Consider the following 15,850-nt stretch of genomic DNA (forward strand, 5'->3'; position numbering starts at 1 on the left):
ATTTAAAAAATTATTTTTATTTTATGTGTATGAGTGTGTTGCCTGCACGTATTAAGAACACCCATGTGCAATGCTCCCGGAGGTCAGAAGACATGTATCCCCTGAACTGGAATTACGGATGGTTGTTAGCCCCACTGTGGGTGCTGGGAATAGAACCCGAGTCCTCTGCAAGAGCAGTTAGTGCTTTCAACGGCTGAGCCATCTCTCCAGCCCCCCTTTTTCTTATTTTTTAAAGATTTATTTATGTGTATGTCTGTAGGTCACATATATGTCAGTGCCCACAGAAGCCACAGGAAGATTTCAGTTTCTCTAGAGCTGGAATTGTGAGCCAACCAGCCTAGGTACTGGGAACTGAACTCGGGTCTTTTGGAAGAGCAGCAAGCTTTTAACTGATGAGCCGTCTCTCTAGCCCCTATCTTTTTTCTTTCCTTAAAGCACACTTTGAGATGCATGTCTTTCTGACCACCCTGCAAAGAACACTTGATTGTCAAGAATTGAGGATTTGGACCTGCATGCCTTTATACTCATATTAAGCCAGGGTGGGTGGGGGATGGAAGTGGAGGAAAGGTGCTTGTGGAGTTCAGTGAGAAAGTGGATTCGAGGAGCCAACGTTGGTGTCTCTGGTCTGTGTAAAAGTTACTGTGGAATGCTATCAAAGTAGCCATTACTTCATCTTGGCTTTCCCAATTGGAGCTCCCTGAACAATTAAGACAATTTAAGGGTTTAGCTACCTAGTGAGTACTTGAGATGTCTTTTGTGTGGCTTAAGTAAGTGGGTAAAGATTTGGAGCTTTTAGATACAAGACATCATGCCAAGGAAAAAACTGACCTTTGACCTTTGTGTTTGGGGTTAAAAATTTTTTTTTTCTTTTTTTGGTCTTTTTGAGACGGGGGTCTCCCTGTAGTCCCAGCTGGCCTGGAACTCACTATGTAGACCAGGCTGGCCTTGAACTCACAGAGATCAGCCTGCCTCTGCCTCCAGAGTGCTGGGATTAAGGGGGGGACTGTGCCTTGCCCTAGGAGACTTTTTTGGTGCTGTTGGGGAGGGGGGTGTCCCTCTAGTCCCAGCTGGCCTGAAACTCACTATGTAGACCAGTCTGGCCTTGACCTCACAGAGATCAGCCTGCCTCTGCCTCCAGAGTGCTGGGATTAAGGGGGGGGGGTAAACATTTTAAGGGCTTGTTTTGCTTAAGTAAAAGGCCATAGCCATCTCTACTGAAGTGGAATAGATACTGTGCCATTTTGCTTCATGGACTACATCTACTTATATTCGGGCTTATTAATCATTTGCTCAGGCAAATTGAACACAGCTGTATCCGGTAAAAGGCTTTTAGTTTGGGAGTCCTCCGTAGAGTTTGAAGGGAAAATGACAGTTTTGAGGTTGTCTAATCAATGTGGGGGATACAAGGATACTGAATTTTAAGAGATAATGAAACTAATATTTTTTACTGGAATAGTTCCCAGTATTAATGGCATTCTTTGCTACTCTTGACAATTTACAAGGAGTTAGGGGGCCACTTAGTCACAGTTGATTCCTTTAGGTCTTTGGTATTCTGGAAGATTTGGTAGATGAAGGAAGTTTTGAAATTAAGTAAAGAAAGGCTAAAACTGAATTTGTTAATGTTTTTCTGACTACTCAGGAGAAAGCCTTTTTTTGTGTGTGTGTGTTTTTGAGTCAGGGTCTCCCTGTAGCCCCAGCTATCCTGGAACTCACTATGTAGACCAGGCTGGCCTCAAACTCACAGAGATGAGCCTACCTCTGCCTCCCAAGTGCTAGGACTAGAGCCGTGCGTCACCATGCCCTGCTCAAGAAAGCATTTTAAACCCTCATAGTTTACAAGGCTGCCACCAGTACTATGTATAAAATTGGGTTTTCAGGTGCTGGAGAGATGGCTCAGCTGTTAAGAGCACTGGCTGCTCTTGTAGAGGACCTGGGTTCAATTCCCAGCACCCACATGGGAGCTCACAACTGTCTGTAACTCCAGGGCCAGGGGAATCCGATGCCCTCTTCTGACCTCCATGGGCATTGCATGACACAAGGGTACTAGCTCACATGCAGACAATACACCCTAATACATAAAACAAAAAAGTAGTATTTAAAATTGGGTTTTCAGATGAAGACCCTGAAGTGTCTGCTCTGGCATCTCTTGAAGTTGTCCTTGGTTACATGACTCTTTCCTGTTTTCCTAGCATGTTGCTTTCCTTTTATCACATGGTTTGGCACGCCAAAATACTTGCTAACTCTAGTAAGTAGAATTAAAGGTAAAACAGAAAAGCGTATTGCAGTCAGTGGATCTGCTGCTTGTTCTGACAGTGTTTGTTGCCTCTTGAATGACACGTAGTTTTATTCATTCCATTCATATATCCAGATTTTTTAATTTTTTAATTTCATATGTATGAATGTATTGCCTGCATGTAAGTGCACCCCTGTTGTGCAGTGCCTGCGGAGGTCAGAAGAAAATGTCAGATTCCCCTGGAACTGGAGTTATGGATGGTGGTTAGCCACCATGTGGGTGCTGGGAATCGAACCCAGGTCCTCTGTAAGAGCAGTCAGTGTTCTTAACCACTGAGCCACCTCTCCAGCACTGTATCTTTACATTTTAAAAAGGTCTTAACAGATTTGCTTTAGGGAGAAAGTGGTGTATTTCAGTTATTTCTTGGTTGCCACAAGTCTCATGAAAGTTTCTATTTCAGGCTCAGCAAGAAGCTAAAGAAGCAGAGCTGAGCAGGAAGGAGTTGGGGCTTGAGGAAGGAGTGGGTAACTTGAAAGCACTCATTCAGGTAAACATGACAGGTGTCCTTCATGGTCTCTTACTACTGTTTGCAGTGTGTTTGTGGTGTTGAATTTTACTTTTTCATTTAAGATGAACCTATACAAACCCATACAATCTATTTGGTTTTTGAGAATGTACAATTGAGTCTTTTTAAACCTAGACCCTCCACATTGTACAGCTGTCATCACCAATTCTGTAGTACTGTTACCACTGCAAAGGAAGCCCCATGCCTGTCAGTCATTCCACAGTCTTCCCCTTGTAACCATGAAGTGCTTTCTGACTCAGTGGACAATACTGCATATTGAAAGCTGTGTTTTAATTACTCAAACAGAGCAGACAAAAGGACCGGCAGAAGGAAATGGACAGTTTTCTGGCTCAGATGGAAGCAAAATACTGCAAACCTTCCAAAGGAGGGAAAAAAACGGCTCTCAAGAAAGAAAAGAAATGATGAGATTTTTCTCTTCAATGATCCTTAGGTATTCCTTGTGCCCTGGTAGACAAGGTGAAGATTACAGTTAATCTAACCTTTGAGAGAAGTTGTCTTTTCTGCCTAAATTACTCAGATCAACTAAACCAAGTAGGATCTCTTAATCTGATCTTAATATTTCTTAGAACTCACCTACACTGTGTGAGGTCCTCATGTGAAGGAATGTGGTAGTGATAGTTGGAAGGGTAGAATACTTGACAGCACTTGCTTCCGTGGGCCTTCTGCCCAAGGGAGCTTTATTTTGGGTGTTGGTCTCTGTGCACTGCTTTTGCTGCCTGTATATCCATTAGAAGACATACTCTGCCTCTTGGGAACACCCCAGAACACTTGCTGAACAGCTCTTTAAATCTTTAACTTGCTTTGGTCTTAATAATCCTAAATAGACCCTCTCTTTTTCGTTCAGTTTTGTACTCTTATCCTTGAAATACAGGAGAAATGGGTGTTCATATTCCTTCAAACCTTTTTATAAGTCTTGTATATGGCTAAATAAAAAATTAAAAGGTCTGGTGGATTTTTAAATGACCCCCCCTTTTGATCTAGGAAAAAAAATGGTGCTTTAGATAGAAAAGAGGACATAGATAATCTAGTTAGTGTTGCAACAAGCAGCCTGGTTTGGTGATGTAGTCATGTCCTTCAGCTGCTCAGTGTTCTCAGGCAGTTTACTGAACTTGTTTGAACTTACTTTATCTGTAAAGGAGTGAGAGCCACATTCATCAGATTGTATGTATTAAATATACCCAGAGTTTTTTGTGTTTGTTTTGAGACAGGGTTTCATGGATCCGAAGGCTGGCTTGAAACTCACTGTGTAGCTGAGGATAACCTTGAACTTCTAGTCCTCTGCCTCTACCTCCATGTGCTGGAATTACAGGTGTGCACTGCCACACCCATTTCTGCGCTGCTGGAGATTGAGCCAGGGTTTTGTGCATGTTAGGCAAGCACTCTACCAACTGAGCTGTATCCTAAGCTACCCCACCCAACCCCATACCCTGAATTTTAAAAAATAAAAAATTATACTAGCTTTGAGGGATACATACTTAAAAAGGGCAAGGAATTTGCTAAATGGCATCTTAGAGATAACTTTCTGACTCCTAAAAACCTTGAAAGGCAAGCCATGTAGATCTGATAGTTTTAGCAGACTCAGTACTGATTTGTGAGAACAGATTTTCATTTATATTTAGAGTTGGAATGTATTCACTAGAATATATGGCATAGTTTAAGGGCTGTTGAACTGATTTATAGATTAATATATTTAATACCTTGCAGTAAACAAGCCATTTGCTATGGAGCATTACAATTTAAGGCAGACACATTATTTTTAGTTTGTGATTACAATCAAGTTAAAAATACTCTTTAATTGTATTAAAAATATAATTTAATGTGTTCATTTGATAACATTAGAATACCTTGGAATAATTAAAAATTCATCCTAAATGACCATTTGACTTTATCTACTCTGAAATTAATAATAATGTCCAAATTTGTTATGATAACTAAGGTAATAGTGAAATTTTAAGATTTATTTTTATTTTTAATTCCATGAGAGAGTGTGTGTGTATATGTATGTATGCCTGTATGCATGTGAGTTCAGGTGCCAGAAACATCAGATCCCCCTGGAGCCAGAGTTACAGGCAGTTGTGAGCCACCCCACATGGGTGCTGGAAAATCCACTCCTGAGCCATGTCTCCAGCCCCTTCAGTGAATTCCTTTTTTTTTTTTTCATTTTTTGAGACAGGATCTCCAGTATCCCTAGCTGGCCTACAACTGGATATGTGGACCAGGCTGGCCTCTAATCTCTCAGTCTCCTGTCTCTGCCTCCTTAGTGCTGGGATTAAAGGTGTGTGCCACCACACCTAGCTAAATTGTTTTTTAATTATAACTTTCTTAGAGTTTCAGAAGAAAATTTGGCAAGGTAAGTTAAATATTTGGGAGGAAAATGCGACCAATAAAGTATTTTTAAGAAGAAATTATGGGGCTGGGGAAATGGCTCTTTCAATAAGATGCTTGTGACACAAGCCCAAGGACCTGGGATCAGATCCCCAACACGTATGTAAAAAGCCTGGCATGGACCCACGTGGCGGCTACGAACCATCCTTAACTCCAGTTCTAGGGGAATCCGAAGCCCTCTTTTGACCGCCGCAGAATTGCAGTACACGGGTACACTCACATACATGCAGGCAATACACTCATACACATAAAATAAAAATTAAAAAAAATAAAAAAGACCTGGCATGGGGGCTGGAGAGATGGCTCAGGGGTTAAGAACACTTGCTGAGGATCTGAGTTCAGTTCCCAGTACCCATATGGCAGTTAACAACCATCTAACTATTTCAAGGGCATCCAACACCCTCTTCTAGCCTCCATGGGTATTGTACAACCCGGTGTACTTACATGCAGGCAAAACACACACACACACACACACACACACACACACAAAAGCTCACAGAATAAATTTCTAGAAAGCCTATTATCATGGTACATGCTTTTAAGTCCAGTGCTGGGAAGGTGGAGACAGGAGGAGCCCTGGGGTTTAGTCTAGCTCCATGTTCAGTGAGAGACCCTGTCTCAAAAAATAAGATGGAGCAACAATTAGGAAAGACAAGCTCTGGCCTCCATACGTGTACATGCACACACAAGGGTATCTGGTATCAACCAGGCATGTAAAGTTGTGCATTCCTTTCTAGGAACAAATAAACTTTTTTTGTTTGTTTGTTTTTTAAATGTTACTTTATACCAGTTCTTACATTCTTACTTAGCCCTTCCATTTCACCCTGCTAAGTTTGAAAATTTAAAGAGAAAGCTTGGCTCCTGAGCAGGTAAAGGTACCTGCCACTGAGCCTGACAACCTGAGTTCAGTCCCCTTGACCCATATGGTAGAGGGAGAGAGCCAACTCCTGAAACCTTCTGACCTTCACATGCCCACTCCTACCCACACATGCACACACACCAAAATAAATTACAATGTAATTTAACTTTTTTAAAAAGAAAGCTTTAGGAATGACACATATTTCATGAATAGCTCAGACTGTTGGCAGCACTTTCTCCTAAAAGTAAGTTAGAATATGTTAAAGCTGTAATGAAAAAAAAAAAAAATGTGGAGGGGAAAAAAAGTTAAAACTGAGTGTAGTTCTCCAGAAATTAATATAATCAGAAATATTCTGAAGCCAGTGATATCAAATCATCATTAGTGTATGTATAATCTCACTGAATCTCACAGAAATTGATGATTCTTAACAGACAACATGAACAATGATTTGGGGGTAATTACTCATTGTTACATCTTTGGGTACATTCTTTACTGCCCAGTGGTATAGGTTAGCTTACACTGAATGAAATTAAGAACTGGACACACAACCAGTTGCCTGTGCAGTATTTGGCAGATACTCTAGTATTTTTTTCTCAGATAGTTGTACCAAAATAACTCTTCAAAAATGTATTCAAGCTGATCTTTTGTACACGCTTTGCATCATTTGATGACTGAGCACTGATTCATAAAATCCTCCATGTGTTCTGTCCACCGCAGCCTAATGGGTTCTTCTCATTTGCCCTACAGTCACTGCCTGGTTCTAGAGACTGGTCCACCTCTGCTTTGGGGTTTTGCAGAGCTGTGTAACAGAGGACCTGTCAGACAGGGATGACATAAAGAAACATAAGTAACTGGTCTACATTTGTTAGTAAATACCAAAGTTCATAACTTAGGGCTTTTTTGTATAAATTAGTTGGATTTTAAATTTGGTACATGGCTTAAGTATTGTGGTAGTGCACATCTTATCCTAGCACTCGAGAAGGCAGAGGCAGGCAGATCTGTGAGTTCCAGGCCAGCTGGGGCTACAGGGCGACCTTGTCTTTATTTGAAAAAAAAAAAAAAAAAAAGGCTTTAAGTATTGAAAAGTATACATTTGCCAGGGCACCAAAACCCATACTTAAATATCTTATCCTACCAAAGAAAAGGAAAATAACTTAGTCTTACAGAAATGAAAGCAGTAACCTAGTCTTAAGAGACCACTCTTTAAAAACTAGATGTATATTTCTCTAAGTGTTAAAACAAGTTGAAATCTGAGGGAAGTGGGGCTGAATGTAGTAACTAGCTCAGAGGTGTTCTCTTCTGCAGGCTGATGAGGGTGCTGACAACAAACAGTTCCTAGGATCTGAACTAAAAAGTCACAGACTGCCAGGTGCCTTGAGGAAGATTAGTTTTTGCTGTGTTTACTGATTTATCATTAATAAAGACATTAAACTGTCCATTTTAAAATTTCACCTATAGCATAGAGGAAATGACTGATGATAACGTGGAGGGAAGACTGTCATGGGGAGAGAAGACATCTTTGAGACAGGCTCTTGAATTAGCAGTAAACTTCTTGCCTCAGCCTGCAGATTGGATTACAGATGTGTGCTACAGTGCCCACCTTTTCCCATCACTCTTGTAAATACAATTTACATAGTTTAGAGATTTTAAAGTAATGAGATAAAATTAGACTCAGATTTTCCTGGTATTTTGGAGTTTTTTGAAACTTACCTTGACTATAACAGGTGAACTGACCAAAGCTGCTTATTCCATAAGAACATGAGTTAATAAATATAGAACAATAACAAATCTAGGCTGTGTTCTTTTTTTTCTTTTTTTAAATATTAAAAAAATTTTTTTTTGAGATAGGTTCTCCCAGTAGCCCCAGCTGTCCTGGAACTCACTATATAGACCAGGCTGGCCTCAAACTCACAAAGATCTGCCTGCTTCTACCTCTCGAGTGCTGGGATTAAAGGCGTGCACCACCATGCCTGGCTAGGCTGTGTTCTTAAATGTGAATGTTGCACAATTTATTTGGTTCAAATTTTTAGTGTATAGGATTTTCTTTATATGTCTGTCTACCATGTGTGCAGATGTCTAAAAAACAGAAGAGGGTATTGGATCCCATTGAGCTGTAGTTACACGTGGTTGTAAGTGACCTGACATAGGTGCTCAGAACTCAACCCAGGTCCTCTGGAAGAGCAGCAAGTGCTCTTAACCACTGAACCATCTCTCCAGCCCCTCAAATTTTTGTTTTTTTTTTTTAAAAAATGAATTTACCTTAGTAGTGAAAGATTAATTTATATAGTATGAAAAAATAGTAGAAATTTGGAACTTTTTGGCTTTGAGCAGTTGGCTTTTTTGTTACAACCCATTTTCCAAAGTGAAGCTGAAGTGATTTACATAGATGTAAGACACTCTACCTAAGACAAATCTGGAGGAAAGGAAGAGATGTGTAGGAATCATTAAAAAAGACAAAAGCAGGGTCTCACATATCTACAGAGTAGTAAATAACAGCAGCCCCATGTGTACCTGCAAACCCCCTGCCAGGTCGGGCCTGATGAGGATATTCAGCTGCACATAAATTTCGGTACTGCATATCTGGCTAAAAGAAAGATGAGGCATGTCTTAGTATGAACTTCCTCCAAAGGATACTCCCAGGCTTACAAAGGAAAACCTTGACATTAACAATGTGAAAGTGTCATTTACTAGCCTGAGGGCACAGTGTTGAAATCCAAGTAGAAAATTCCAAGCCAGATGCCCACAAAGCAGTTTGCTAACTTGTAAAAATTGTACATTATGTGGCTGAAGAGATGGCTTAGCAGTTAAGAACACTGACTGCTCTTGGAGAGGACCTGGGTTCAATTCCCAGCTACCCACATGGCAGCTAACAACCATCCCTAACTACTGTTCCAGGGCATCTGATGCCCTCTTCTGACCTGTGTGGCTATTGCATGACATGGGTGCACTTACATATGTGCAGGCAATATTATGTTGGAAATAAAAAAATTTTTTTAATTGTACATTATGCAACTCTACGAATATACCTTTTATGTATTTTGTGTATGAGTGTTATGCCTGCACATGCATAAGTGCACCTGTGCTGTGCAATGCCCTCAGACAGAAGAGGGCATCGGATCTCCTGGAACTGGAGTTACCAATGGTGGTTAGCTGCCATGTGGGTGCTGGTATTTGAACCTAGGTCTTCTGCAAGACCAACCTGTACTTTTTTTTTTTTTTTTTAATGTGTATGAGTGTATTGCCTGCATGTATGTGAGTGCACCCATGTTGTGCAATGCCAAGGAGGTCAGAAGAGGGCTTTGGATTCCCATGGAACTGGAGTTAAAGATGGTTCGTAGCTGCCATGTGGGTGCTGGGAATCAAACCCGGGTCCTCTGCAAGAGCAGTTAGTGCTTTTAACTGCTGAGCCATCTCTCCAGCCCCCAACCCATGCTCTTAACCACTAAGTCATCTCTCCAGCTCCCTATTAATATGCCTTTAAGAAAATCTTAGCATTTATGGGACTGGAGACACTCATATATATAAAATAAAAATAGTAAATAAAAAATATATATTAAAAAAACTTAGCATTTACAAAGAACCTATATGGTGTAATTTGTTTTAGTCTGCCTCAGTCTTCTAAGCAGAGATTAGGTTTAGCAAATTGCTTTCTGGGCCATATAATGGGGGCTGCAATGACTTACCATGGCTTTCGTGATCTGAACATAGCCACAGACAGATGGGCTTGGTTACTTTACTTCAATAAAGCTTTATTTACAAAAACGAGAGTAGCCTGTTGCTTCCTGAAGTGATGTTTACTGATTCCTATTCTAGGTTAACGTACCAAAGAGCACCAGGCCTAAGACACACAGCTAGCACTTTTTGGTCTCTCTGCGACATGACTCACTGGGCAGCCCTGGTTGGCCTGGAACTCGCTATGTACACCAGGCTGGCCTTAATCTTACAGAGATCTTCCTGCCTCTGTGCCAACATTCCTGGCTGTTAATATAGAGCTAGCACTCAATTATAGAGCTACCAATTAATCTTTTAATGATAGCTAACAGGGAGAGTAATGGCTAAGGCAAGAAATTCAGAAGATGTTCTCAGGGTTTATGGAGTTCATAATCCTAAGAATCAGAAATTCCTCTTTTAAAAAAATATTTTCTGCCGGGCATGGTGGCGCACGCCTTTAGTCCCAGCACTTGGGAGGCAGAGGCAGGCGGATCTCTGTGAGTTCAAGACCAGCCTGGTCTACATAGTGAGTTCCAGGACAGCTGGGGCTACAGGGAGACCCTGTCTCAAAAAGACCAAAACAAATATAAATATATATATATTTATATATATATATTTTTTCCCCCGTGTATGAGTGTATTGCCTGCATGTGTGTAAGTGCACCTGTGTTGTGCAGTGTCTCCAGAGGTCAGAAGAGGGCATTGGATTTTCCTGTAACTGGAGTTAAGGGCAACTGTTAGCCACCATGTGGTTGTGGGAATTGAACCTGGGTTCTCTGCAAGAGCAGTCAGTGCTTTTAACCACTAAGCCATCTCTTCAGCCCCAGAATCAGAAAGGACTCCTTTTTGGACTCCTGTTTTCTTTTTGGACTTTTCAGTGATTTTCCTCAGGTCTCATGAAGTCCACTGGGTTGAATAGTGCCCCCCAAATCCATGTCAGCCTGGAATATTGAATGTGACTATTTTTGGAAATAGTGTCTTTGTATATGTAAAGTTAAGATGAAATCAGACTGGATCAGAGTTTTTACTTATATATGTGCTATATGAGTATGCATGTGCATGTGTGCGCTTGTTTTGGGTATTGTTCTCAGGAGATGTCCACCTTGTTTTTGGAGACAGGGTCTTTCACAGTGACCTGGAGCTTACATATTAGGCTAGGCTATGTGGCCTGCAAGCCCCAGGAATCCACCTGACTCTGCCTCCCTAGCGCTAGGGAGGAACACCAAGCACTGCAGGCAACTGCACCAGAAGCTGGGAAGAGAGAAGAAAGATTCTTCTAGAGCCTGCACAGGGAGCATCCAGCTTCTGGGACTGTGAGAATAACACATTTCTGTTGTTTTATGTCACCTGGTTTATGGTCATTTGTTATGGGAGCCCTGGAAAACATACAGATATATGCTCCTACCATTGTTTGCAGAAGATGGTACAGGGGTCATGAGTTGGGATGTATGGGCTACAAAACCACCATCCTGAAAACTGGTAGAGGACATGGAGTCTTCTGGTGGAGTATTAAGTGTGACCTCAGTTATTTCCCTGGCCTCTTACAAGTCCTCTTGCCACAATCTTGCAAGCTGTCTTGCCACAAAGCAAGTGGGGGAGCATGTACTGATTTATGGATGGGTAAGGTCAATATGTGGCCCATAGGCTTCAGGATTTTTTCAGAACACTTGCTTAAAAGTAAAGGGGCAAGAAAAAAAAAAACGAAGAGCACAGTGTGACAAGTGTCAGCATTTAAAACATCATTGGGAGGGGCTAGAGAGATGGCTCAGCAGTTAAGAGCACTTGCTACTCTTGCAGAGGACCTGGGTTCCATTCCCAGCACCCATATGGGGGCTAAGAACTGCCTGTAACTCCAGTTCCAGGCCCTCTTCTGATCTCCTTGGGCATTGCATGACATGTGTACACTTAAATATACATGCAGGTAATATACACATAAAAAATAAAAATAGTATTAAAAAAAAACAGTGGGAAGAAGTGCTAACTCAGCACCCACCAGTCCTCAATCTGACACCACTTTTTGGTATAAGTCCACAAGAGCAGGGTAGACAGTAAAATTAGGCTAATTAGATATGCATTAGAGTTTAGTGTGCTTGCTTATGCTCAGAATAAATTAAGGATTTATAATTTATGCATAAGGCATTTTACTAACAAAACAGGAGGAGCCACTTGGAATTTTAAGAAAACATTAGGATGGTGTTTTTTTAATAGTTAAGCCACTAGACAATATTTTAAGTTTGTCACACTGATATTTTTTTCTCCTGGTCCTTTCCCCAACTATCAAGAACATATAGGAGCTGGGAATGGTGGTACACACCTGTAATCCCAGCACTCAGGAGACGGAGGCAGAAGGATGAGTTCAAGGCCAGCATGGGATATGTGAGATCCTGTCTCAACACCGACCCTCCCCCCCCCTAAAAAAAACCCCACCAAATAGGAAGCATTTCACTGTACCAAAAATGACTGAGTTGTGTTGGGTCTAGAGAAGACAGGTAAAAGGAGCCTCTCTTGGGGCTGCTGGTTAGGCTCATCCACCACTGCACTTCGGGCTCGACTAGAATCACTGTGGGATTTCTGCAGGAGACAGACAATACAGAGACTGAAATGTGGTGGGACCTGCCTGTACCCCACATATCTCCTGACAGATGGTGGGCCAAGCAGCTCAATTCAACAGTCATAAATTGAACTCCATTTGTACTTTTGAGAGAACAGAGTATAAATTATGATCAGTGCAACTACAGAACTACTATAAAACCCATGAAGTTTTATAATAAGCATGTGGGAAAACAATATGAAAGACTCACTGTTTGCCTTTGGGAACCCACAGTGCTCAGATGTTCCACTTCAGCTGTGCCAATAGGTGGCAGCAAATTATTTCGACTCAGGGTCATTGGTGCGGGAGAAGAGAGAATGTCAGCTGTCACTGGGCTGCAGATCCCATCAACAAAATTAAGATGCAAAAAGAAAGTAACAATGAAAGCAAATTGATTCAAAATCTAGTAAATGAAGCAGATAAGTTTAATGTGCATAGAAAGCTTTAAGGGTCTCAAGGTATTTTAGAAAATCAGGATTTTTAAAATTACATTTTGTGTGTATTATGTATATGTACGGGTCAGAGGGCAGCTTTCAGGAATTGGTTTTCTCCTTCCACCATGTGGGTCCCAGGGATTGAACTCATTGTCAGGCTTGGTGGCAAGCACCTTTACTCACTGGGCCATCTCACTGGCCCTGGGCCGTTTTTTATTCTTGTTTTTATTTTCTTTCTTTTTAAACTATAAATCTAGCTGAATCAACAGAATGATTTATATTTGTGTTTTATTAAAATTAAAAAAAAATTTTGTATTGGATTAAAGCCATGAACAGTTCTTTGTGTGAATACTTAAATGATTCTAGGCATAATTTCAATCTTATATTTAAATTCATTCTCTGTAATATTCACTAGTTTTACCAGTTTCCAGAAATTCTGCTTTTGAAACCTACACTCTGGATCCTCTGAGGATTTCTTCTGCAGGCCATGGTGTTCCAGCGCGTGAATGACTTGTGCTGATCGGATGAAGGGTACGTGGTGGAGGGTTGCGTCTCCTGGCAGACTGTACTGTATATGACAAATATGAAGTACTAAGCTCCAGGGTTCGATTTGGCCAATTTCGGTTTGAAAGGATGGAACTGGACCCAGGCCTCATAAGTAGCTTGTCATCAAGATCTCTAGTGGTCAAATCAGAAACCCACAATGAAGTAAAAATCACCATGTACAGGAAGACAAGACTCAAGTGGAAAAGCCTTAACCTAAAACATTCAGAGAAGAATGCAGCAAAAACAGAATATGTTTCAGTAAGTAAGATAGTCTTCATGAATCTAGAGTTCAGTAATGGGTTTTGTTTAAAGATACAGGGCCGGGCATGGTGGTGCATGCCTTTAATCTCAGGCAGAGGCAGGTAGATCTATGTGCGTTCAAGGCCAGCCTGGTCTACATAGTTCCAGGACAGCTGGGGCTACTGGGAGACCCTGACTCAAAAAGAACCCCCCACCCCAAAAAAAAGATACAGGGTCTTCTATATGGCCTCGGCTAGGCCTGAATGCAAGATCCTGCCCTAGCCTTCCAAGTGCTATGACTACTCATGTTTATTGATTAATAATCTATTCTTAAAGAGGCCACTGGGGGCTGGAGAGCTGGCTCAGTGGTTAAGAGCACTGACTGCTCTTGCAGAGGGCCCAGATTTGATTCCCAGCACCACATGGCTATGAACCCCTTAACTCCAGTTCCAGGGGAATCCGAAGCCCTCTTCTGACCTCCGTGGCATTGCATGACACAGGTGCACTCACATACATGCAGACAATACACTCATACACATAAAATAAAAATAAATATTAAAAAAAAAACAACACTGGTTCAGTTGTAGTGACACATGCCTTTAATCCTAGCACTCAGAAGGCAGGTGGCTCTCGAGTTCAAGGCTAGCCTGATCTACATAGTTCCAGGCCAGCCAGGGCTATATAATGAGACCCTTTCTCAAAAAAAAAAAAAAATTGTGTGTCTGGGTGGTGGTGAGGGGGATTCGCACATGTGGAGGCCAGAGTGGGTTTTCTCCTTCCATTATGTGGATCAATTCTCCCTATGCAGAATGGCCTTGTTGCTCTTCTGTCACCCCGCACTGACACTTACCAAAGTGCCTTCTCCTTTGGGGCCAGCACTTAACTTGGCCCTCTGTCACAAAAGTGCTGTATATGTCTAGGGCCCAGGTGTTTTTCCGTTATCAGATACCTGGGAATAGAGACTACATCCCTCAAGTGTTTTACTCTCCAGGTGTGTGTGTCATTCAACAAAGTATGTTGGTTGGCTGACTCTGCTCTCTTGTACTTCTCAGCATTCTACTTAAACTCTATAGTATATTAAAACTTGGGCTTCTTACAGGAGTTTATCCATCAGGGAACAATTCCTTGGCTGTAGAGGCATCCCATGAACCAAGAGACCATTTGCATTTGTCTGATGACCACTTGCTTGACAGAAACTCATCTGTGTATCAAAAGAAGATATTGGTTGATGAAGAGATGTGCTTAATTTGCCAGATTTGCAGAAGTTAGTATTTCCATTTAGGTTACTTAAACACTTCTCCCTCACATCTTAACTTTTAGAACAGTTGACCAGTAGCCCTAAATGAGGCCCCAAAGAGCACTGTCAAGAGAGCCAGGAGCCTTTTACTTTCTATGTATTTTTAGGTGATAACTGATTGGGAATGGCTGGCCAACACAGATATAAGCAGTTCATGGTCATTCTCACAGGGCAGAGAGGACCATTATCACTGTTGACAAGAGAAAACAACTCACAAATTTTGAAATAGAAAAAAAAAAGTGTAAACTAACTGATGTCTTTCATCACCACACAATTCTGAACTTGGCACACATATACCCCTTTCATTACCCTAGAGCAGTTGGCTCTCGGTGATACAGTTATTTTGCTTTGAGATAGGGTCTCCCTATGTTTCCCAGGCTGGTCTTGAGTGAGGGGCCTAAGTAATCTTCCTGTCTCAACCTCCTGAGTGGTTGCAACTACAGATACATGCCTTACCAAACTCAGTTTTAAAAAATCTAAATCCAAAGACTTTTAAAAATTACATTTTTTTTTTTAATTAGAGGGGAGGCATGCATGCTACAGCCCAAGGATGGAGGTCACAGGATAACTTGCAGGAGTCAACTCTATATTCCTACCATGTGAGTTCTGGAAATTGAACTCAAGTTGGGTCAGGCTTGGTGGTAAGCACCTTCACCCAGTGAGTCATCTCACTAACCTCCCAAAGACTGTTTATAAGGAATTAATCTTACTTGTTCTAATGTTATCAAGATTTACTTGGACTGGCAGTGCCACCCTAGTGTCTGCTTGTACTCACTGCCCTTTGAATCTCTTCTCTTTCTCTGCCATAGAATACTTTCCTTCCTTTTCAAGCGGTCTTTGAACTAGCCAGGTGTGGTAACACACACTTGTAATCGCAGCACTTGGAAAGCTGAGGCAGGAGACTCCTGAATTCAATGAATCCTGAATTCAGTGCCAGCCTAGGCTACACAGTGAGATCTCTCAAAATAAC

At 41.4% G+C, this 15,850-nt stretch overlaps 2 protein-coding genes across 12 annotated transcripts in view; one reads left to right on the plus strand and one right to left on the minus strand.

The window, feature by feature from the left end:
* The window catches only part of Dnajc9 (DnaJ heat shock protein family (Hsp40) member C9), a 6,821-nt gene extending 2,126 nt beyond the window's left edge, over positions 1–4,695 (plus strand). The window contains exons 4-5 of the mRNA XM_008836604.3: positions 2,694–2,780; positions 3,105–4,695. Coding sequence (XP_008834826.1) covers positions 2,694–2,780; positions 3,105–3,221 — 204 coding nt within the window. The 3' untranslated portion in view covers positions 3,222–4,695. The remainder of the gene's footprint in view (positions 1–2,693; positions 2,781–3,104) is intronic.
* Positions 1–15,850, minus strand: part of Fam149b1 (family with sequence similarity 149 member B1) — a 57,110-nt gene that overhangs the window by 1,196 nt on the left and 40,064 nt on the right. For 2 of the 11 annotated variants that reach the window (XM_029565134.1, XM_029565132.1), the window contains exons 8-13: positions 14,681–14,784; positions 13,251–13,475; positions 12,575–12,698; positions 12,225–12,344; positions 8,575–8,643; positions 6,188–6,878 (exon numbers count right to left, since the gene is read on the minus strand). In XM_029565134.1, coding sequence (XP_029420994.1) covers positions 6,747–6,878; positions 8,575–8,643; positions 12,225–12,344; positions 12,575–12,698; positions 13,251–13,475; positions 14,681–14,784 — 774 coding nt within the window. In that variant the 3' untranslated portion in view covers positions 6,188–6,746. Of the gene's footprint in view, positions 1–6,187; positions 6,879–8,574; positions 8,648–12,224; positions 12,345–12,574; positions 12,699–13,250; positions 13,476–14,680; positions 14,785–15,850 lie in introns of those variants that run through there. The other 9 variants (XM_029565135.1, XM_029565129.1, XM_029565128.1 and 6 more) reach the window with 9 other exon arrangements.

The sequence above is a fragment of the Nannospalax galili genome, unplaced genomic scaffold (assembly GCF_000622305.1).
Source record: "Nannospalax galili isolate Female #2095 unplaced genomic scaffold, S.galili_v1.0 scaffold1437, whole genome shotgun sequence".
NCBI classification, from domain to species: domain Eukaryota; kingdom Metazoa; phylum Chordata; class Mammalia; order Rodentia; family Spalacidae; genus Nannospalax; species Nannospalax galili.